Here is a 25,719-nt window from a genome sequence, read left to right as displayed (position 1 = left end):
TGTCAAAATTACTTACTAATATTTTAACTGGCTAGTTGGTTATAATTTACAAGTAGAAAATAAAGTTATAGTTTTTAAAGTATGGTTTAACTTCCATTAAGTAGGTTGTTAAAACTCTGGTAAAATATTTCTGTGTGATAAGGACCTAAGATAAAATTTGTCAAATCCTGCCTTTCTGGCTGGCATTTTTTTAACTTTGATATAGAAGAATATTTTCAAACAAGAATTTCAGTTGTTCATCAGACCAGAGTTTACTTGTTATGAAGAACTGACCATCAAATATGACCAAAACCAAGACTTTATATTTTATATGTACAGTGTATATGTATATACTTAGTAGGCATTTCCCTATATATCTGAGATGTCATACATCATACCACAACTACTTTCATCTCAAATTCAGGTATCTGATATTTTTGTTTCATATCTATTTCATTTGTATTGTTCAGAATGAAGGAGTATGAAAATGGTGCATACAATAAGCATTACAAATTTTTTATCAATTTGTATTTGCTATTTTTCTATGTTCCTACAACCATGGACAACTGAGAGTTGATTTTCTGACTGAAATGTTAAAAGCCTACTTTTAAAAAAAAAGTTTATATTTTTGTGCATTAAATCATTTATTCTAAACTAACCCTAAATGTAACAAATTTCAAAGGTATAAATCTGTACCTGATTTAAAAACCAAGTAGTTTAGTTTAATTCAAACCAAATTCTGTGGTTTTTAGTAAAAAGTCATATCTATGTTGACAGATGAAAAAAGTTCTGCTAAGTTTTATGTCTACCTAAAAAGAACATGTGGAAACATGACAACAAATTCAGAAAGGTTTATGTTTCATAAGGATCACATGATGACTACAAATATTTCTGTAAATAGCAAACCATTCCTTTAAGTAAGATATTTCTACTTACAGTCTATTTCTTCATGAAGGTGGTTATGATTTTTTTTTCTCCAAGCAACATTTGAGTTGTGGATATTTTGAGTTATAGGGAGAAATGCAGCGCTGTACAGTCAGCCCTCCATATCTGGATTGCACATTCACAGATTCAACCAACTTAGGGACAAAAATATTCCAAAAATTAAATTTCCAGAAATTTCCAAAAAGAAAACCTTGAACTTGCTGTACCGGCAACTATTTCCATAGCATTTATACCATATCAAATATAATAAGTAATCTGGAGATGATTTAAAGTATACAGAAGTATGTGGATAGCTCATATACAAATAGTATACCATTGTATATAAGGGACTTGAGCATACTCAGATTTTGATATCCTTGGGGGTGGTCCTGGAACCAGTCCCCCTCACCAGATACCAACAAATGACTGCATATCAGAAGAGAAGGTAGATAAGAAGAAAGTAGAAATTAGGTTGCATGATTTCTATTTGGGAAGACAGTTTTATGCTTATAATAAATGATATATTTTTAGTCTCAATTTTGACAATATCTCTTTTAGGATATCTAATTTAATGTCCAAGGATAAATGAAATTTTTTCATGGTAAAAACTTTTCATGGTACTATTTTTCTATCTTAACAGGCCTCCTTGTATCAATCCTCTATAGACAGGAGCCTGGAAAGACCTGCTAGGTAAGAATCTCCCTACATTATGCAACCAGAATATTCAATACTAGTGGTTTCCTTTCCAGTGAAATAGAAATGAGAAATTATGTATCCCTCATCTTTATTTTAAGCACCATAATTCATGAAGTTGTTTTAATTTGTATCTGCATCACTTTATATGATCATATTCAAGAATGCATAAAAACTAAGTGAAATAATTCTGGATTCCTCTACAGTCTTAGGAATTCTTGACTTCCCTGTCTCTTCCATACCCAGTTTTATTCTCCTTAGATAAGGATTATAAAAATCTAATTTTGAATATTGTCAGATGACACAAGAATGATGTATTTGAAAAAAACTGTAACAAATTGTTTTAAAATTTATAAATTATGTTCTACATATGTTGGTTCACTGTAATCTGACCACACAAATCAGAAATGCTGTTATAACTGATAAATGAGGATTTACTGTACACCAAACATTCTAAGTACATAAACATATTCAATCCTTAAGAAAACATTATAAGTTAAGAACTGTTATCCTGACTCTCCCACTGTGGCTCAACAGGATCAGTGACGCCGTGAGGATGTGGGTTTGACCCCCTGCCCTGCACAGTGACTTAGGGATCTGGCGCTGCCGCAGCTGTGGCTTAGGTCACACCTGTGGCTCTGATCCCTGGCTCAGGAGCTCCATGTGCTGCGGGGCCACCAAATATGACCAAAAGAAGAAAAATAAAGAGCTATTATCCCCATTTTATCTCTAGCAAACTGAAACTTGGGCTTCATAACATAACCAAGTTTACACAGTTGGCAAGGGACAAAGTAGAACTGAACCAAAATAGCTTAAAACCACTGGTCCTGACCACCCTAAGAATCTACCCAGGTAAGTTCTATTGGTAGGCTTTACATATCACATTTACTTTAATAGAACATTGTAAATCAACTATAATAGAAAAAAATTAAAATCTTAAAAATAAACTATTATAGAAATTCAGACACAGTTCAATAGCAATATTGAATAACACAAACTCCTAGCCATATCGTAACATCAACAACAAATATTCACATAACAACAATTTGTCCTTCTGCAGATTTTCCATCAACATAAGTAGAAATCTTGGTAAATTGGATCTTTTATAAATTGGTTTTGTGGGTGCCATTCAACAGTATTAATGCCACTGAGAAAGAAGCTCCACAAACCCCTCCTTTCATATCTTTTACAATTACGTATGCACCAAAAATCTTTGATTTTTTTTTTTTTCTTTTTAGGGCCACACCCATGGCATATGGAAGTTCCCAACTCAGAGTCAAATCATCGCTACAGCTTCTGGCCTACACCACAGCTACCAATGTGGGATCTAAGCCGAGTCTGCAACCTATACCACAGCTCATGGCAATGCCAGATCCCTAGCCCACTGAGTGAGGCCAGGGTTGGAACTCGCACCCTCATGGATACTAGTCAGATTCATTTCCACTGCACCATGACAGAAATCCCCAAAAATGTTTGAATTTTGAAATTATCTGACCTAAGGATTGCTATAGAGACACACAGACTCTCACATGACAGGATAATGACAGTGAAAACAGGTCTAGGAGAAGATGGGCATCCCCTTTAGAAGAGTACGAATTCTGAAGTCTAGCTCCACCTCCATACCTGAGAAGCTCCTGCATTCCATTCATTCATTTGTAAAACAATGACAACAGCACATCTCAAAGGTTGCTGTGCTTGCCATATAAGACAATGATGTCAGTAGAGCAAAATAGCATACTTCTGGCTCATAGGAGCTAGTGTGCTTTTGCTGCTGGTGGTGGTGTAATTTTACCTAATGATTTGACAGACTGCATCCTGTGCAATGTATATATATTCATTCACTAATGTTTGTCTTAAATAATAGTACACTTAGATCCAGAACCATGGTAAAAATTCCCTGCCCTGACAGACTGTCAACATATCTAATAATTTATTTGATGACAAGATGACTGGTCATTCATTATTTAAACAGAAAAATGTTGGAATTCCAGTGTAAGGTTTGTAAAGTTAAGATTGTTGAGAAAAGAAGAGAAAGAGAAATTGGTCTTACCAGATTCCTTCAAGATTTCCTCCTTTTTTTCCAATCTTTTCCTCCATTTTGGCATCCCTTATCTGGATATATTCATGTTGCTGCAAACTTTCTAAATAGAGAAAAGATATATGGTACAAATCATAACACTGAATTGTCAGTAATAACATTATACTAATAGGAGAATTTTTACTTTAAAAGGTGATTATAAACTTATGTTTATACAAAAACTTATGAATGAATATTCAGAGTAGCTTTATTCATAATTACCCAAACTTAGAAGCAACCAAGATGTTCTTCAGTAGGTGAATGGATAAACAAACTGTGGTACATCCATATAATGAAATATTATTCAGCACTAAAAAGAAATGAGCTATCCAGCCACAAAAAGATATGGGGGGACCTTAAGAGCATATTGCTAAATGAAAGAAGCCAATCTAGAAAGATTACATACTGTTGATTCCAACTATATGACATAAAAGGTAAAATCAGAGACAATAAAAGGATCAGTGGTCACCAGGTGTACACAGGGAGGAAGAGATGAAGAGATAGAGCATTAGGGATTTTTGTGGCAATGATGCTACTCTACATGAAACAGTAGTGATGGACACATGTCGTCATACATTTGTCAAATGCATAGGATGTTCAACAGAAAACATGAACCCTATTGTAAACCATGGACTTTAATTATATCTAATAATGTATCAGTACGGTTTATCAACTGTAAGCAATGTACCACACTAATAGAAGATGTTAATAACAGGAGAAGCTGAGTGCAAGGGAAAGGGAGTCTATGAGAACTTTCTGTTTTCCAAGCAATTTTTCCATAAATCTAAAACTGCTCTAAAAAAATAAAGTCTAGGAAATCCTAACTACAGAAGTTAGACAAGAAAAAGAAATTAAAGGAATCCAAATTGAAAAGGAAGAAGTGAAACTGTCACTGTTTGCAGATGAGTCTGTTAATTTTTAAGAAGTGATTATAAAGAAATAGTTTTTAGTATCAGGAATTAATTCTGAAAAATGCAATTTGGGGACCAGAGGTAAGAGTCATACCACCAGCACCTTCCACTAGTATTTCTGGTGCACATGTGAATCCATTGGAACATGAACCAAACTGAAGCTGATTCCTTCTTTCAGTTCTGCAAGCATGGCCAGTGACTTTAGGAAGAGGAGGAAGAGCGAGCCTGCGGTGGGACAGCCGAGGGGCTTGGGGGATCCAAGTGCAAGCAGGACTAGCCCAGGTCGAGCGGACCTCCCAGGATCAGGCACTACCCTGACAAAGTCTTTCATTAGTTCTTCTCCTTCTTCCCCATCAAGAGCAAAAGGTAAGAAACAATAAATGGTGTGCAAACAATTTACTAGTTTTTTTAACCTAGAGTACCCCGGGAGAAGTTGTCCAGTGATAACCACCCAGAGATAGTTAGCGCTGAAATACAGTGTCTTAAATAAAACATAGTTTCAGAACAACAGCTTTCTTTATACACAGACTAAATGAGGCTAGTGAGCCATCTGAGTGTCTTAAAGGACTCTATCATCTGCTAATGCTTTCTTTTCTCCAAAAACATCATTTTTGGTTTTTGGAACAAATTCAAAGTATCAAAAAAAGTATGCCAGACTATTAAAAGATTACATTTATAAACATTTGCATATTGTCAAAATTGTGTAATGCTAGTACAACTAGCAAAATTAATCAGATTTATAGAAGTAGCAACAGGGAACATTGTTGCTTAAAACATAAATTGGTTTGGTTTTTTTTTAATTATTTAATTCTAGGCAAAAATGTGTCTAACCTATGGAACTTGTTTCTTTAATCATTTGCTTTATAGTTTGGTCAATATTCATACACATAGAGAATATCTGTATTCTGCTTGTAACATAGTGTTCAATTCACATCAGTCCACTAGTAGGAACTAACTGGTTTCAGGCCATAATTGTGAAGTTTAGGTATCACTAAGCCACTTTCCTCTAAGGCCTGTCACCTCTCTGGAAACTGAGTGAGTTGTGTTGAAAGGGACCAATCCCTCCTTCAGGTCTCTAAAATACTGTTTAGTGTATTACTATAGCTGTAATGGGAATATTCCTAAGACAGAGACCTTAGGATTGAACCAGCATCCATTAGTACCTAGGATCTGGGGACCCAAGGTCTCCTCCTATCCTCTGGGGTTGGAAAAGAAGAGAGAGGAGAAATTTGAAGATTGTGAGGAAAAGGAACTATATCTGAAGTTTCCATAAAGTAGCAGAGATTCAACCGCACGCATCAAATGTAGGCACTGAAAATGTTGCCACATAATATTTAAGCTAGGAGATAGCCTGTTTGTGTGCACAGGATAGGCTCGTTTTGATGATTTGCTCTGGATAGGCAGGAGGCACCCGCTCTTGTCCATGGCCTAGTAAAGCTGAGAATACTTGCCGGAAAATTCAGAGGGAGGGAGCCCTTCTCATCATATCATTCCTCAAATTAACAGAGGTACCCTTATAAGATTCTAATCATCACAAACAAATACCCTAAGGAAACCAATAGGTCATGAAATGCCATTGATTCATTATGCTTGGATACCATCCAACATTTTTAAAGACTTTGATTAATTTAGATCTTTGTCTTTATTCTAGGGAATCTGAAGTAACTTTCTTTTCCGAATACTTACTACATAGCTACTCAATGTGCTTGTTTACTTTTGAAGGGTTTGGAAAAGGCAGGAGCTGTCAATAGAGATTTTTCCTCCACTAGGCATATTTCTAAGAAGAAAATGTCCCATTAAATGTAATTTGGCCTCTCATTTATCAATTAACTCAGCAATACAAAAGAGAAGACTATTTCCACAGATATTTGAAATTGAGGTTAGGTTTAGCTCTATGTAATTAAATTGCAAATGACTTTTTAAATAAGACCCTTCCTGGAAGAAAGCAAGTGTGTTTACCTCCAATGAGAGTTTTACACTATATCCAGTTTTGCTTATGGGAAGCCTGCCTAATAAGAGGTTGAAGGTAGAGAAATTAGAGGTAAATGTGTTCACTTACATAGGTGCTAGTTAGTTTTTTCTTAGAAAAATGTTAGTAGCAATAGTTCACGGCAATGAACCTGATTTTGCAATTTTGGAAAATATTTTGTCTTGAAGCTTTTTCTATTTAATGCCCGAGAAAAATTATTGATACACTTATGGTAGTATTAATTAAAAGTAAAATTATAAGCTACTCAACCTCTGTGGTGTTATACATCAAATAATATTCAAATCCTGACACTAGTAGGATGATTAAATCTATAACATTTTTAGTATTAATTACAAAAATTCTAAATCACTACTAAGTCCGGCTATTAGCTTTACTAGTGCATTTTTTGACAAACCGTATTTACAGAAAGATGGATGAAATATGAGATAGAAATAGGTGTATTAGCTACACCAATTACTTTCTATACATGGCTTTGTTAACTACTATCTGCCAAGCTACATTTACCAAAAAAGTATTACCTTGCTTTAGAATTAGACTTCTTCCTTAAAGTTGAAGCTACATATATAACAGTGTCTGGATTAAACCCCACTAACTGCTTTCTCTTTGCTGTGCTATCTGATGCTAACTGACATGCTCTCCTCTTTATGAGCCTTTTAACTTCTCTAAACATCTCTCTTCCACCACGCTGCCCTGGACTGAAAGGTGGGGATGATAGCAAAATGTGTCCATCCCTTTGCAGTTACTCAGGGCTCAACGGCAACCCCTCCCATGAGTTAGATTACTGTAACAATTACGGACAGCATTTGGACGTCCCGCATGACTCACAGAGGGCCATTGCTTTCAAAAACGGCTGGCAAATGGCCCGGCAAAATGCAGAGGTCTGGAGCAGCACTGAAGAAACAGTCTCCCCCAAAATCAAATCCCGTAGTTGTGATGATCTCCTAAATGATGACTGTGATAGCTTCCCTGACCCCAAAACCAAGTCGGAAAGTATGGGTTCTCTGTTATGTGAAGAGGACTCCAAGGAGAGCTGCCCCATACCATGGGCTTCCCCCTACATCCAGGAGGGCAGATCAAGGCTTCGATACAGGTCAGCCCACAATGCCCCAGGGTTCCTAAAGATGTACAAGAAAATGCACCGCATCAACCGCAAGGATTTGATGAATTCAGAGGTGATCTGCTCTGTGAAGTCGAGAATAATGCAGTATGAAAAGGAGCAGCAACACAAGGGCCTGCTCCATGGATGGAGCCAGTCCTCCACTGAGGAGGTGCCCAGGGACATGGTACCCACCCGCATTTCCGAATTTGAAAAGTTGATTCAGAAGTCAAAATCCATGCCAAATTTAGGAGATGAAATGTTATCACCTGTAACCCTAGAACCACAACAAAATGGTTTATGTCCCAAAAGGCGATTTTCCATTGAGTCCTTGCTGGAGGAAGAAAATCAGAGTAGGCACCCATCTCAGGTACAGCGAAGCTACACGTCTAAAACCCTGGTGCCGATCCACATCGAAGTCACCAGCGATGAGCAACAGAGAACTCATATGGAGTTTTCTGACAGTGACCAAGACGGAGTGGTGTCTGACCACAGTGACTACATTCATGTAGAAGGATCGTCCTTTTGCAGTGAGAGTGATTTCGATCACTTTTCTTTCACTTCCTCTGAAAGTTTTTATGGATCCAGCCACCATCATCACCATCATCACCACCACCATCACCGGCACCTCATCAGCACCTGCAAAGGTAGATGCCCTGCCTCCTATACTCGATTTACCACAATGTTAAAACATGAAAGAGCTAAACATGAAAATACTGAAGAGCCCAGACGACAAGAAATGGACCCTGGCCTTTCTAAACTGGCATTTCTGGTCAGTCCCGTGCCTTTCCGGAGGAAAAAAAATTCGACTCCCAAAAAACAGACAGAAAAAGCAAAATGTAAAGCATCTGTATTTGAAGCTCTAGACTCTGCCCTTAAAGACATCTGTGACCAAATTAAGGCCGAAAAGAGAAGGGGAAGTTTGCCAGACAACAGTATACTTCACCGTCTTATCAGTGAACTGCTGCCAGATATTCCTGAAAGGAATTCCTCACTCAAAGCTCTAAAAAGGAGCCCCATGCACCAGCCTTTCCACCCACTGCCTCAAGATGGTGCTATTCATTGTCCATTGTACCAGAATGACTGTGGGAGACTGCCTCACAGTGCCTCCTTCCCAGATGACACCAACAACAACTACCACCAAGACCATGACAGTGCACTGAGCCTCCAAGGTGGATGAACTTTTCTTTCTTTTCCCTTGTGGTTCAGATACCCACCCTCCAGCTCTTTCATTTTTCATTCCTACATCTCATCATTCTTGAGCTGTGAGACCATTTGACATCATTATGTGTTGTGAAGCAAATGCTTGTTATGCAAACATGTCCTACTGAATAGTTCTCATTTGCCCATGGGATATTTGGACTTGATGTCGAGCTTAAAGTGATCATCAATTCACAAAAGTTTACTCATTCAAAATCAAAAGGGAAAACCATTTTGTAGCTTGATGTTAGGGATGAAACAACTGTTACATTGAAACAATAGATTAAACTTATTCTAATAATTTTAAAAGATTTCAAGGCAGAAATCATAATCGGATATCAGTATCCTCAAGAGACTGACAACTTTGCATTAGCTGGTTTTTTTGTTGTTGTTGTAAAATGAATCAAAACCAATAGTTTAATAGTTGTTTCCTTGATTCTTGTATTAACTTTATAGTCATTCACTCAATGAAAAATTTGCTGACATTCTATGTAGAAGTTACTATGTCAGAATACTCAGGAAGCAAAACTGAAATACATAGTATAATAATTGATGGACAATTAAAAGAGAATAGGGATTTTTAAAATAGCTTTCTCCATTTAAAAGATATGATTGGGATAAAATTTTTGTGAATATGTCTTTAAGCTGTATTTATAAAAGTCTCATTTCCATTACTATAAGTGTATTCATTAGCTCTTTCTTTCCATTATTTAATTAATTTATTTTCTATTTCTGCTAAAACAGTCCTATATTGACATTTGAATTAGACTATTTAGGCTAAAAGTGACTCTAACTTCATTTTCATAGATGGATTATCCTTGGAGTGGAACACAAGAACAAATAGCAATTCAAATGCAGAGGTTATTCTTTCAGGTTTACATTACTGAACAACAAAGGACATTTTGATACTTTTATCCAATTCTTTTCATTAATGCTCTGTTTGCTGTGTAAGTTTTTCAAAGCTGAAATGAACATTCCAGGCTGAAGCTTAGATTGTCAACAGTCTTCTACATACCAGATATTACAAAGTGCTTTACATACGCTATCTACTTAACATGAGCATAAACCTAGGTAGTGGGTATTTTTGTCAGCACTATTTTACAGTTGAGGAAATTAAGAGCCAAAGAGGACAAGAAAGTTGACCAAGGTCACGCAGAGAGTAGGAGGAGAAACAATATTCAAACTCTTGTAATTCAGAATTTGTAATATAGAATATAATCTCTATGAGCAAAAAAAAAGACACATAATTCCAATTTCATATTAATGTAATATATATGCCCCAATTGTTAGTTGCCATTGCACAAATATGCTTATCATATTAGTATTTATCTTTGCTGTCACTTATACTATACAACGTGCTTCAAGAATCATAAGTTTGAATTTTTAAAATCATTGTCAACAATTTGAAATTTTCACTGATTGAAGCATGTCAGAACCTAATGTCTTAATAAATTAGCCACTTTTTCCAGTTATTCTGTATCAGATACATTTCAATGTATAAATGTATAAGATACTATTAAGAGATACTTGTGATCATAATTGGATGATGTAATTAATTAGATATACTTTAAGGTGAACAAAAACAATGCAATAGTTCATAAGTAATTTGGCAACCAATATGACACTTTCTGTTTAGGAAATATTTATACCTTTGTTTCTTGGAATAAAATTTACTTTCTAATAAGGTAATTGAGCACAAAGGAAGGCAAGACTATACCTTTTAAGCCTTAAGCCTTAAGCCTTAAGATGATATCTTCAGACTTAATAAGTAAACAGAGAGAAAGAGAGAAGAGAATGGCCATGACCATAGTTCTGTCATCATCATGCTTCTTTTATTTTCTCCTTTTTTCATTACTACATCCTTAAATTGTCCCACAATGTGTTTCAGTCTTCATAAATTGTTGGTACTTTCTCCATCCTCTATAGGTTCTGTCATAGTAATTATAAACTGGTGGCAAAAGAATAGAAATAGAAAGTATTAAATCTTTGAGATGAAAAATCCCTGTGACTATGAATTGTGTATACCAAGTACTGTAGTATAATTACATCAGCAATGCAACAATTATGATTATAATACTTCTGCAATCTCAGATATTTTTCCTCTTGAAATGCTCTGTTTTTGTGTCTTATATCACAACTTTATAATTACCTATGAGTTTTAGATCCATATTACGTTTTCCATTGTGGTGTCTCTCCAAATTGGACGGGGAAAATAATTGCCATTTTAGGAAAAATGACTAAACAAGTCTGCTTTTGATTAAGTGGATACTCACTCTGGCCCTGTCCTTTCCAATAGACCATGAGTCCCCTAGAAGTTACTCATCCACATTGACTGACTTGGGAAGAAGCACATCAAGAGAAAGAAGAGTAACTCCAGAAAAAGAGGTAGTCTGTTTAATAGCATTTGAGTATTTTTCAACAATGTACTTAATAAAGCATTTGCCAGCCAAAGTTACATTCAAAACCAGTCAAGAACCTGGATTAAAAACATAAAAATAATGATGGAGAGACTTCCAGAAACAGTTTCCCTGGAGCCTGAGCAAAGGAATAGAAGCCAGTTGCATTCTGACCCTAACCACAGATCTCTCCCAACTGTAGTCCAGTTTTGACAGTGAGGCTTCTCTGAGCCTTGATCTGACACCCATAAAGTATCAGCTGTGTCTGAGTCTTAAGCTAGGCTGCCTCTTGGAGGAAGAAGATTTACCCTGTGCAAATTTCTGGCCCAGTGACGTAGGGGAGAACCCTAGGTCAGCTGTGTTGCAAATCAATACAGATTATACAGAAACAATTTTTGCTGGCCTGCTTTTGCTGGAGACGATCCCTGGTGTGGGGGGGTGGAGCAGGGGGAGCAGATGACAAACAAACCTGTTTTACCTGGGAACTGAACAACTGGCTCCTGTTCATGGTCCTGAGCCAGGGCTGGTGGTCTGCCTTGTACTATCTTGGGCCATGAAAGTATGATAGAAACTGAAGGCTGGTCTTGGGCTGGCAGCCAATCCCAAAGGTTCTCTACAGGTGTGTGACATAGTCCAGTGCCTGTGGGGACTCCTCTCCCCCAAAGAAGTCAGGAATAATCCAAAGTTCACCAGAAACACAGGGAAAGGGAGTGCAGTAAAGGAATTACTGGAATCAGAGAGCAAGAGCCCAGGCAGATCTGTGGGCCCCAAAGTTTTGAGTGTGGGGACCTGTCATATCATTATCATGACTCAAAAATTACCAGCTGGTTTACTGTGTGCGGAAGAATTCCTGAACTCTCAGGGAATACAAGATGCCCATGCCCATACTCCTGGCCACTAATGAGCCTCCCAATGATAACTGGGCTAATATTTCTTTGCTATTATGTTTATAAATGTTTAGTAAAAGGAGTGATAATTTCTTTCATGACTTTTTTCAGTCCTGCTAATGTGATTAACTTGTGTTAATATTTAGGACATAGAGCAACTGACCCTCCACAATTATTCCAGGAAAAGCCTAAATAATACCTAGAACCAGATCCTCCACCAGCATTTTATTCCCCATTTATGGTATTCATTTACCGTAGATGCTAAGATGAAATGTGATATTCAATAGTTATGGTGAATGTCATCTGTTGTATTCCTGTTATAATTTAAATATATAAATGAAGAACTGATTTATTTATAAATTGCATATATGATTTACATTGTATATGCATAGTCATTCCTTGAGATTGCATTTCTCTTTAATTCACGTGAAACTGCTTTTTATAGAAAATCCAAATTTTACGTTAGTACCGTTTCCTTCCTTTTCAGAAATTGCCTGCAAAAGCTGTTTACGATTTTAAGGCCCAGACATCCAAGTAAGTGAAATAAGTATTCATCATATGATTTAAGTTGACTTTAAATACATTACTAATACTTTATAAGATAAATATTGCAATGGGATGTGTTACAAATAAGATCTAATTTCCAATTCAGTAATCTACTCTAATTAAATGGTTCCTTCTGAATTAACTGGGATGTGTGTAATTTTACTTTCATTTTAAGTTTAGCTGAGAAACATTGAATTTTAAATTATATTAAACATGTTGATAGAGAACAATGAGTTCAAAAGGATATGAAAAACAAAACAAATTTAAGGATCTTTGTTTCTAGAATCTTTGTGTCAAGAATGAAGTAAAAATAAAGTGTTTGGGAATAATTAATACTAACTGGGGGGATTTGATAACATTTATTCAACTGTATCAAGGATGGTTTGTGGTTAAAGACTAGAACTGTATACCAAGACTCCTATAGGAAAATCTCCAAATCTCAATACTCTCAAGATTCTGAGCAAAGTTCTATCCTGTGGTCTTTTGGTACCAGTGTTTCCATACTCCTGCGTTGTAATTTTTTTTTTTTTTTTAGTCTTTGGTCTTTGGTCTTTTTTAGGGCTGCATCCACAGCATATGGAGGTTCCCAGGTTAGGGGTCAAATTGGAGCCGTAGCTGCCTGCCTATGCCACAGCTACAGCAATGCAGAATCTGAGCCACATCTGCAACCTACACCACAGCTCAAGGCGACACCAGATTTTTAACCCACTAACGAGGCTAGAAATCAAACCTGCATCTTCATGGATACTAGTTGGGTTCGTTAACCACTGAGCGAGGATGGAAACTCCTGTTGTGATTTTTTTCTAACTTTTTGCCTTAGGAACTTGTTTATCAGATGGGCATGTGATTGAGGAAGGCTAGTACCAAGCACGTGAGGTTTAAATAGGAGGGAGTCTTTCAGCTCTGTCAAGACCCATGTTGCAGACCTTATTTAAGAAGCTTTAGTTTCCATTAGAATTCAAGATATTGGCACTAAATTACACTGTGTTGTTTGGACTGAATATATATCATATAAACTCAAATATTTATCCATAAAAATGCATATTATATGAATTAATAGTTATAGAATCTGTCTCTGGAAGAAGAAATAAAGAATATAAGAAATAAAACCACTCAGAATTTGGCAATACTGCTGAGACAGGGACTAAACTAAATAAGAAACTGCTATTTAGAAGTGAAGATGATGAACATGGCTTAAATCTGGGGGTGAAAAACATTCTGAAGGAAAGGTTACATCTTTTTTGATGAGATGAGTAACATCTGCTGTTTCTAACTACACTCTGGTCTTGTGTATGGTGCAATAATTTGTACCAGGCATGTCTGTTTTATAAAATAACAACGTAAAACATATAAATTTCATTTCTTCTTTGTGACAATCAATTGAAAGTGTCCTTAGATGTGTGAAGCCCTGAGGAATGATGGAGCATATTAAAATATGCCCAGGGCTCACAAGCTTTTGGAGAAACCTTAATTAGAAACAAGCATTGAAAGAAAGATGAGGTACATTGCAGGGGAAAGGTGTTTGTGGTAATGATTATGTCACTGGCTTTTGTTTGACCCAAGTGCCAAGCCCCTCACCCTCCCCTAAGGCCACGTCCTCGTCATGAATGCCTGGAGTTGGCAAATGTTCAGGGAAACCAGACCTCCCTCACACTGCCCTTGGGAGTGTAGACAGCACAGCCTTCCTGAAGAGTTGTCTATACCACCCTCACCTTTCACCAAGGTCTCCCTCGACCAACAAAATCTAATTGTAAAAGGCTTCAGAGAAGTGGATTGAATAATCACCCATGGAAGCCATCCTATAATTTTAGTAAGAAAAAATTATTTCCCTCATACTACGAATAAATTTATCTGATTGCAGCTTAACCACATTCCTCTTGTTCTCTTCTCAGGAGAGGCAAAGAGTGGCTGTTCATCACCCCCAGTGTAGTTATCCATTTGACACAAAACCAAAGTTATGGATGACTCATGAAGCTTTTTTTAAAAAAGGCTCACACACCCAGACAGCACGGAAAGTTACAGGAAGATCAGCCACATTTTAAAGTCATTTCAATCATTGTCTAGATATAAAGGTTAGCGGACATTTGGTCCTGTCTAAAACATCCAGAAGACATTTGGTCCCTGCCAAAAAGTCCTTGAAATTTGGTCCTATCCAATATGGGCATATTCGGTCCCTGCCAAATGGTTTTGGACAGGACCAAATATCAAGGGCCTTTTGGCATGGACTGAATTTCTTATGGACATTTTGGACAGGACCAAATGTCCTGCAAGAGATGTGAGTGCTTTTTGTGCCTAACACCGCACAAACAAGGGACAGATATCTCTGTTTTAAATAATTATCTGTTTTAAAAGCTATTTTTCGGAGTTCCCTTCATGACTCAGCGGTTAACAAACCCGACTAGGATCCATGAGGATGCGGTTCAATCCCTGGCCTCACTCAGTGGTTTAAGGATCCAGCATTGCTGTGGGGTAAGCCGGCAGCTGTAGCTCTGATTTGACCCCTATCCTGGGAACTTCCATATGCCATTGGTGCACCTCTGAAAGCAAGCAAACAAACAAAAACTATTTTTCTGTACCTAACATAGGAAAGTTTAATTTTAAAAAATACAGCTAAGTCACTCACCAACCATAACATCTTAATCGTTAGAGAAGAAATAATGGTAAAATCCTATTCCCAAAGGTTGTTAATGGTCACTATTTGAAAGTAGTGGGGGTTAGCAGTGGAGCAAACCTATCAAAATTAGACTCTCAGAGATTCTAGCTCTGAGACGAGAGAGATACAACCTTGAAAATTGGAGAGTAAGACCACTGTCCTTCTTCTACATGACTTCAAAAATTTAAACACAAAGTATTTACACATAGAAAGGATTTCATGTTTAAAAGAAAAATACTAGTTTTTTCTTGTTTATTTTTTTTTAAAAGGCTAGGTTTGCTAGTCTCATTTCCGGAAACAAACATACCTGTTGTAGGGAGTTCCCATTGTGGTGCAGCCAAATCCAACTAGCATCCATGAGGATTCAGGTTCCATTCCTGGCCTCACTCAGTGAGTTAAGGATCTGGTGTTACCGTGCGCTGTGGTGTAGGTCACAGATGCAGCTCGGATCCCACATTGCTATAGCTGTGGCATAGGCCAGCAGCTACAGCTCTGATTTGACCTCTAGCCTGGGAACTTCCATATGCCATGGGTGAGGCTCTAAAAAGCAAAAAAAAAAGAAAAAAATTAAATTTTTTTAATTTAAAAAAACATAACTGGTATAATTAAAACTGTTGGATTGTAAATACTAAATTCTGGGTTTTGTTTGCTACATCAGGCATTTGCATAAATGAGGGAAGTACTGTATTTGAATATACAGCTCTGTGACTCTTCTTTGTTTTTAGGGTTACTGAACATTTAGCATGCTTTTTTTCTTTCTTTCTTTCTTTTTTTTTTCCTTTGCTTTTTAGGGCCATACCCACGGCATATGGAAGTTCCCAGGCTAGGGGTCAAATCAAAGATACAGCTGCCTGCCTATACGACAGCTACAGCAGTGCAGGATCCAAGCCACATCTGTGACCTATACCACAGCTCAAGGCAACACCAGATCCCTGACCCACTGAGCAAGGCCAGGGATCGAATCCTCATCCTCATGGATACTAGGATTCATTTCCACTGTGTTACAATTGGAACTCCCTAGCACACTTTCAATGTGAAGATTTTAGCACTTCTAAATGTGTAATAATTCTTTTTACTATTCAACTTTTTTCAATTAATTATTTTAACCAATAAGAAATATTCCACATATGATATAAACCTCTATCCCTCTCTATTATACATTTTGCACACATAAATGATCCAACTTGAGATTCTGAATTAAACAATGCAGAAAATTCGTGAGTGGGAAAGCAGATGTGTGGGAAAGTGGGGCTCTTGGCAAAAGATCTGAAATAAGTACCCTCCAATGGGACATAATTGTGAGGCAAAATAACACAGAGAAACAATTACTGTGGAGGATGAAGCCATGAAAAACAAGCTGTGAGGGTGAGAATGTAGACATGAATTATTCATGATGAGTAATGTCTTTATAACTTAAAATTAAACACTCAAATTTGCCTACTGTATCCTTAGAAACAGCCAAAATGGAAAAACATAGTGTATTTTTAAAAAACAAAAGATATAAAATAGGCTACGAGTAATCTGTGCATGTCTTTGCACTTAAAACATGTTTATCTTTGTTACCATAGTTAATAATACTGTATTGTATATTGGAAAGTTGCTAACAGAGTAAATCTAAAAGGTTTGCATCACAAGAAAAATATTTGTAACTATGTATGGTGATGGGTGTTGACTTATTGTGGTGGTCATTTCACAATATATACAAATATTGTACACCTGAAATGCTGTACACCTGAAACTAATATAATGTTACATGTCAATTATACTTCAGTTGGAAAATGTTTATATTTGTGGCTCATTGAAAAATCAAAGTATAAAATCTTTTCTGTTTCACAAAATATATTCATTATTGAGATAGTCTATTTAAATACCTATCAACCAGCTTAAAGGATCCATAAATAAAATTTGTTTCTCATGTTGGCACTTCTGTACTAAGGCTAAATATATTGGTATCCTCACTGTAAGCTTTAGCATATCAAAAGGTGACAGAAAGAGAGAGAAGTAACTAGCTAATTAGCTTCAGGACAAAAAAAAATCAGTGCAGTGCAGAACAAATCCAACATTATGGCAAGTATCACAACTCCTCTACTATAAACCAATAATAGCTAGCTATAGTCTGTCTCTGCCTTTAAGTTTCATATTAATCTGCCTGTGATTTCAATCAGATGTGATGTTTTACTTGCTCTTTTTGAAAGCATTTCTAAAGTTATAGCATTACAAGTAAATTCTAAAAAATTTTCAAGGAAAATCCTTATCCAACTGGCCTCAATGGATTTTTTGATATCAGGACTATATTTTCCAGCCAAAATACAGATCTAGAGAGAATGTTGATCTTAAGAATAATGGCTATACATCAAGAATAAAAAACATGTGAACGTTATCTCTTCCAGGGAGCTATCATTTAAGAAAGGAGATACCGTCTACATTCTCAGAAAAATTGATCAAAATTGGTATGAGGGAGAGCACCACGGGAGAGTGGGCATTTTCCCCATCTCATACGTGGAGGTAAGCCCTCTCCCCTTCCCTCTTACGTGGTGGTTGTTTCCAAAGTCAGCATGGGTCAACAATCAAGAACTGTTCTCCTTCATAGAAACTCACACCTCCTGAGAAAGCACAGCCCGCAAGACCACCTCCCCCAGCCCATCTTGGAGAAATCGGAGAAGCTGTAGCCAAATATAATTTCAGTGCGGACACAAATGTGGAGCTATCACTGAGAAAGGTAACCTGCGTTCTTCATTGGTGCCTTTGAAAGAATGCATATTTTCAGAACCAAAATAGGTCATCTTCTCCCTAGACATTTCTGTGTCTTCCTCATTTTCTGCAAAGAACTCCATTAGGCCCTGAGTCACCCTTACCTACTGCTCCTATGTCCTTCCAGAAGAGGTCCCTGTGGGATGCAGAGCTTCTCAGGAGATTTTACCCCTGTGGTTTAACTGGGAGGCTCCAAATCCTCTCCAAGGGGTTCCTCGGGCTCAATACCAGGAGCTATACATGTGGAAACATCAAAAGAAAACAACATTTTAATACACTTCAAAATATTGTTGTTCTGTGTTATTATTCAATTAAAAAAAGAGAGAGAGATGTCCCAATACATACTTCTCTGTTATCTTGGAATCAAATGGTCCCAAAGCAATAAAGATCTTATAGGGGAGCCTTTTTGAGGAGCCACCAGTGTGGCGTTATCTCCTTGATCAGCCTTCTCTAGGTTTTGCAACTGACCCAAACTTCACTAGCAACCTCTCCAATTCTAGCATCTCTTCCTAACCACATCAAAAAGAACTCTTTCTAACTTTACATGGGTGGGAATGATGAAATGAGCTATAATTTGCCAAGAAACCACATACACATGTTTGAGGTAACCACAGGTCTGCACACAACACAGATAGTAAAATGCAGGGGTGGTTCTAGGACCTCGCTTGCCTACAGGTGAAATCCTCAGCCAGCAGCAGTGAAGGGGATGCCACTCTTCTTGTCCTGGCAGAACCTCATTTCATTCTCCCCTTTTAGTCCTAGTCCTACATCAAAACTGATTATCATCTTCCCTCCAAGCTACAACACGCATTACATGGATGGTATCAGCTTGTTTCATACTTCTAAGAGAAGCTTCTGCCAATGCAGTTTATATTCAAGTCACAGCCTAGCAACAACAGTGTGCTAAAGAGAAAGTCAGTGCCATTTTAAGATAAGGGAGATTCACTTTTCTTCAATATGTTCTGCTCTCTGGTGGAGGGACAGGCTATATAAGCCATCCAGCATTCTGGCAGTAGAAAACTTACACATTGGGTACCACCTGAAGAAGGCTCCCTGCTGTGCTGACATTCTGACCATGCATCTCCCCCATTGCCCTATCGTCAGCAGGCAGGCCCTATCTGTACTACCTGCTGGATACAGCTGCAGAGTGTCCGCTCTTCAACCACTTCTCACTTACTCATTTCTGGGACACGTGTGGTTTTGAGTTAAACTGTAAACTGGGTCTTGTGGTATTGGCTTGATCCTGCAGGTAGTGAGAATAATGGTTGTTACAAAGTTCTATCACTGCAAAAGCCAAGGGTTCTATCAAAATATTATTGACTGCCATGGTACAGCCACCCACTCATCAGAATGGATGCTGGTGTTACATCACCTGGATGCAGACTAGGTGGATATCATCCCTGGCCACAGCTATGGTTTATGCAAGATGCTATCTTTACTCCCTTCTGTTAGTATCACTCTTTGTTACTACTCAACACATGTAGCTAAAGAATAAAAATGGTATGCTATCCAGCATCATCCCTTCTAGAGGTTGACTGCTGTAACTCATTTCTGCCACACTGTCACAGCAAGCTGTGAGGCACTTTTCTGAAGCTCCTCCTACAGAAGGTCATTCCCTTGACTCTGTCAGTCATCAGATGATGCTACTGTCATCGACACACTGCCTGTTAAAACTACTGTGCTTTTTGAAGTAACTTACACATGTCATTTGCCACAGTACCAATATGAACATGGATAAGTGCAAGCATCCTTGAGAAAGATTTTAATGTCATGAATAGATGATTAAATTGAATATATGTTGATAAGCTATAATTTGGGAGGAAGCTCTGAGGCTTTAGTTGCATTCTCCTAATGAACAACAAAACAAAACACTGGTGATATAAGACTTTCCCAGATGGAAAACAATTGTTTATTAGAAACTACTGACAAATTATAATATAATTAGAAAATACTGATAAATTATAATTTTATGTCATCACACTTGTATTTATAATGCATTTTCCTAATATTTGTTACAGGGAGATAGAGTTATTCTTCTTAAAAGGGTTGATCAAAACTGGTATGAAGGTAAAATTCCAGGAACCAACAGACAAGGCATCTTCCCTGTTTCCTATGTAGAAGTCATCAAGAAGAATACAACCAAAGGTGCTGAGGAATACCCTGACCCTCCAATACCCCACAGCTATTCTAGTGATAGAATCCACAGCTTAAGTTCAAATAAGGTAAGAAAACATTCTAGAATTTTAGTATAATATTTGGGAGCTCAGAATAAGATAATCCATACGTGATATTAGGACATTAGATTACAACACCACATCTAGTGCAAAGCAAAAGGTTTATGTGTTCTGTTTCCAAGTGTGTGTGCCAGGTCAAGTCAATATAATTCATTTTTCTAATGGATGCTGACATAAAGGTTTAAGCTACATAAAGGGAAACTACATAAAGAATCCACTCTCTTAAGAGAGACACTTTCTTTTAAAAGAGCTAGGCATTTTATTTATTCTTTTCTTTAAAGACTGGATTGCTGGGTAATTACTCTCAATCTTTTATCATTGGATAATGGAACAATTTGGCACTTTGCAATTTGTGTGATTGCTTATAAATTTCTCCAGAATCTTCTCTAGTGTGTTTACTTCACTAGCAGAGCTCGGCATTTAGAGATTAACACCCTACCTTCAGTAGCTCCTATTGACAAAAAGAATTTTCATCCACATGTTTGTCTTATCCACCATTCAGTCTTCTTAAAAGAACTACCAGATAAATTTCAAAGTGACTGTGCTTTCAAATAAAAGTCTCTAAGAAATAATAAGCATGTATCTACAAAGGATTATGCAAAATTTAAGAAATTCTTCTTTAGTGTTCTAATAAATGGCAATGTAATATTTTAGATCACAATGTTTTAATCTTTGTTGTAAATATGATTTAAATATATTTTTAATTTCCCAAGTTCCTTTAGAATATCATATTTTACATTTTATAAATAGAGAAATGTACATATTTCACTAATAACTAATTAGTGTTTTAGTCTCACTACCAGGAAAAATGTGCTGAAAATCTTATAACCATAAATGTAAAAGGTACTTAATGGTTTCACCAACTGGTCATCTATGCTCTGATGTTATTGGCTTAATGAAGGAAACTTCTCAGTAGTGTTAAATTGAATCATCTTCAGAAAAAGAGCTGTAATGTACTTCTAAACCATGATACCCAAAATATACTAAATGTCCTATTTTCTAACTGATACTTGTAAATAGAAGAAGGAATTCATTAAATGATTTATGAATCACTCTTAGACACACTCAAATCATGTTTCTTGACATACTAGCTTTATTTTAGGGCACAATCAAATGTAGGTTGATATTATTTCTCATATTTATGCTTTTAGTATCGTAAGAATCCAATACTGATGCTTTTGGATGACAGGACAGTTAGACGATGTTTGTATTATAGGTATATTTTTGTGATATAGGCATCTTGGGATACTTAACTTTCAGCAGAAGCAAGTCCATTGTAAAGCTAAGCACTTTGAACCCATTAACATGTATACTAGTAACTGCATTGGTAATGGCATTGGAACAGGAGAAGCAGTGTGTATCATTGTGACAGTGGTAGTCATGAGAACAATGGAATTTAAAATGCTTTCTTCCCCATTCACAGAATATTTCTAGTGCTGAAGTTGCTATGTAGCCTTGAATCTTGACTCTTCCATAAGAGTGCTCATAAATGTTTTGTGACACTTCATTTCATTTGGCCCATCCCATGGTGACATGACATCATATTTCCTTTAAAAAAATCTAAATAAGTTCTATTAAAGTCCCATTCCTATTATAGGACAGAAGTGAAAGGTTAAGTGGAGAATTTACTGTGCATTGATCCATACTAAGTTGACCAAGAGTGCTGAGTGCACCGGTGAAGTCTCACCCTAAATAGTCAACCAGGCTTTCCTGTTGTGGCTCAGTGAGGTTAAGAACCCGACATAGTGTCCTTTGAGATGCAGGTTTATCCTTGGCCTCGCTCAGTGGGTTAAGGATCTGGCACTGCTGCAAGCTGCAGTGTAAGTCACAGATGTGGTTTGATCCCAAGTTGCCGTGGCTGTGGAGTAGGTCAGCAGCTGTAGCTCCAATGCACCCCCTAACCCAAGAACTCCCATATGCTGCAGATGTGGCCCTAAAAAGGAAAAAAAAAACAACAACAACAATCAGAAAGTTCATCTCCAAAATCTTTCTTAAAGATTTTTTTCTTTCCAAACTCAAATCATCTACCCAGAAAGAACTACGGTAAAATATCTTCCACCAGCCTCTCTCAAGGTCTTCATGTGTGTAGCATGTAACATCCTCCCTAGTCTAACAACAATAGATAAACGTACTAGAATGCTCCGAGGCAGCACTTCTAGAACAACTTATAATGAATTTACATAAAAAATTGTTTTCTTCAATATATCCAAAATATAGCGATAATATTAAGATATACAGAAATATATTTTTACCTCTGGAGATAGTTTCATAAATTTGGCCTCTACTAGTTTACATAAAATGTTAAGCTTTAGAAAAGGAGAATGGAAGTCCCTGTTCACATCATATGCCCACTTTCTTACTTTGGATTTTTTAAAACTTTGAAGTGGTAGTTATGTTAAGTTCAATCTCATTTGGATCACAGGTTTCTATTCTTAAAAAATATTGTTCAGAGCTGATTCATTTAGAAATGTGTTAACGCATAATGATGTAAAAATATTTTATGCCATATGCTATAATCACCTCACAAAAGTAAGTGAGAAAATGATAAAAGTTCAAAAGATTTGGCACAGGAAGAAAGAATACTAAATAAAATCTGGGAATAAAAAGGCTTAATTATTTATTTTCATTCTACATTAACATTACTTCAGAGTCATTTTATACCAAATATATGGAAACCCAGTTTGAAAGAACTAGTTTATTAAATCTCTTAAGATTTTACTGTTTTGTCTTTATCAAAGCTGTCTCTACGACAGCTTTATCTTGTCATTTGATATTTAATAGACCTAGTCCAAATACTAGCATAGTTTCATTTTTCAGATAAATCTTTAGTTAACATGCTAATGATTTTATGTATTTAAATTCAACAAATTATCAGCAAATCTAGGCTACAGCATAAAATATTTTTTATATTCACTGTCATACTTTTCTGCATTTCTCTGTCTCTGTGTGCATTTTTTTTTTTTTACTGCATAATCCCCGCTCATTTCTAAGTTGGCTTCCAGTGAACCAGTGCCCCCTCTCTTGCACAAAGCTTCACCTGGCTCAGATAAAGGAGCGCTCCAGGGAACCACCCAAGGGTGGCTGTCCTTGACAGCCAAGTGTCCACCGGCAAAGCCTTTGGCCCCAACACCAACTCCTTTTCTGGACAGCTTCTTGGATGAACTAGAGAAGCTTAGCAATTTGGCATTACCAGATGACCAAGCCAAACCAAATACCCTTGGGGAGATGGCTCTTGAAATTAAGGAGGAGTCCCCTGTTCTCTTCCCAGTGCCCCTGGCATCTGTGCCTGTCAAATCACCCTCTCCTCTGCTAACTTTCCCCCGCACGGGGATGACCTCAGCTACAGCCCAGCCTCCTGAGGCAATGCCGCTTCAGGATCCCAGAAAAACACCTCAAAACAAGTTTGCAGATTTGACAAAAATGAGAAGGGGCTTTGCAGGCCCTGCAAAAATTCCCGAAGTCCTGGGTGATACGTTTGTGACCTTTGCTCACACTAATGTGGGTCCCTTGCCCCACATCCTTCCTGTCATTGGAGAGGAAAATGAGGAAAGCTGTGAGGGGGTCATGGCAGGCATCCGAAGAGGGCCAGAATCTCAAGAACCAGATGCCATGTGGGACGGTCCCAGTGGCACAAACGTGACACCACGCCTGCACATTGAAGAGGAGGAAGAGGAGAGGAAGCCTGACTGCTTAAAATATCTGATAGCCAACCCCACAGATCCTAGGACCCCTAAGGAAGAGAGCAGTGCAGCAAAAATGAGTCACGAGGTACTTGAATTTTGCCTAATTCCCAAAGAACTAACCAGTCTTAGTACATTTAGCTAGTACAGTTAATTATATTAATAAACATCCATTTTGACATTGCCTTAGAAGGTTTCCATGCAAGAAACCACAAGCACTGTACAAGGTGGGGGTGGAGGGATGGATGGCCACATGCCAAATTTTAATAAGATGATGTAAATATGTGGTAGTATTCCATTATTTATTTATTACTATAAATTCATATTTAAATAGTCTTTGTAATTTAAAGTCTTTCTAATTTTAACATTAATAATAATAGCAATAGTTATTGAGTTTCAAGCAGTTTTCTAAGAATACTACATTTTTTACTTTTCAAAACTCAACAGGGTAAGTTATATTATTATCCCCACTTTAGAGTTGAGGAAATTGATACCCAGAGAGATTCGTTTAGATTAGGCTAGTCTTATCCTCCAGGAAAGAAAACTATATGCCATTATCTTTGATATAGTAGCAGTTTGAAAAAGAAAGAGAAAGAAAAGCAAACAAAAAAGAAAGATATACTCCAATTCCCTTTTTCTGAAGAGGTCATTTCTTCAAGTTGGTGGTTACTTAAGAGTGGCAGCCTGCATTGTTGCCTTACAAACGAACGACAAAAACAAACCTTGATATTTCAAATATTTAATGTACGACTTGAAAAGCAAATGTGATTACTGGAAAATATTGAAATTATGAAACAAAATTAATTATTCATATTATGCCATTATACAAGTCACTTTCCCCCATGGCCCCTCTATTTAGAAATCTCTAAAAATGAAGATCATTTTTAAAACCGCATAATTTCCTATTAGGATCTTACCAATAACAAAGGTAGAGGCATTTGGCCTGTACAGGGTATTCTTGAGGTAAATAATGATGAACGCCCATAAGGCCACTGGACCCCCACAAAACCCGGAGCCTTGGCTGTTGCCCAGCCAGGTGAGAAAATATCATCTGGACAGAGAACCCAGCCACACCTGCATGTGTATAAAATAAACACACTGCTCATTAATAAAGATCATTCACTCATGGCAGTTAAGTCTAACACACTTTTAAGTAAATTACTTAAATAACTAATTTCCCCTTCAATTTAATCAATTTTAAGATGTATTAGATATATGGCTTGGTTCCAGGAACTGCTTCTACCAGCGCAGGCAGGACCCCAGGTGTGGGGCTCAGGGAGTTAGTTTCACAACTAGTTCCCACCAGGCACTGCACACCCACACGCAGAGGTCCTAACTTCCCTAGCTTTGCAACAAACTATTTATAAATCGTAATGTACTTTTCAAGAAAGTTACAAAGAGTCATCGCCCAGCGGTATACCTTTGCCTTCACACAGATAACATTATAAAATTGTAGAGTATGGGGGTTCTGATCGCCAGCCACTTATGTCATACAGGTGAAACTGATCATCCCCAATGGGATTTTGGGATCAAATTCAGAGAAAGAGTTAGTGCTTTCAAAGCAAGAATTTGTCATAAATGTTACATATACCCCTGGGATATTCGGTAACTTTAAAATTACTTCTTTGTGGGGGAAATTCTCTAAAAAGCATGTAACCTCATTCTGGACACAAGCATAATCGCATCTTGTTTTTCCTCAATA

The 25,719-nt window shown here is 37.1% G+C and overlaps 1 protein-coding gene across 19 annotated transcripts in view; it reads left to right on the top strand.

Annotated features, from left to right (window-relative positions):
- The window catches only part of SORBS2 (sorbin and SH3 domain containing 2), a 208,128-nt gene that overhangs the window by 163,311 nt on the left and 19,098 nt on the right, over window positions 1–25,719 (top strand). For 15 of the 19 annotated variants that reach the window (XM_047772394.1, XM_047772396.1, XM_047772385.1 and 12 more), the window contains 7 exons: window positions 1,544–1,593; window positions 4,763–4,950; window positions 11,167–11,255; window positions 12,641–12,687; window positions 17,743–17,857; window positions 17,943–18,071; window positions 20,122–20,325. In XM_047772394.1, the coding sequence (XP_047628350.1) occupies window positions 1,544–1,593; window positions 4,763–4,950; window positions 11,167–11,255; window positions 12,641–12,687; window positions 17,743–17,857; window positions 17,943–18,071; window positions 20,122–20,325 (822 nt within the window). Of the gene's footprint in view, window positions 1–1,543; window positions 1,594–4,762; window positions 4,951–7,276; window positions 8,843–11,166; window positions 11,256–12,640; window positions 12,688–17,742; window positions 17,858–17,942; window positions 18,072–20,121; window positions 20,326–25,719 lie in introns of all 19 variants that reach the window. The other 4 variants (XM_047772400.1, XM_047772402.1, XM_047772404.1 and 1 more) reach the window with 1 other exon arrangement.

Source organism: Phacochoerus africanus, chromosome 3, assembly GCF_016906955.1.
Source record: "Phacochoerus africanus isolate WHEZ1 chromosome 3, ROS_Pafr_v1, whole genome shotgun sequence".
Taxonomy (NCBI): Eukaryota; Metazoa; Chordata; class Mammalia; order Artiodactyla; family Suidae; genus Phacochoerus; species Phacochoerus africanus.
Note: the sequence above shows the minus strand (reverse complement) of the source record. Positions and strands in the feature narration are given on the sequence as shown.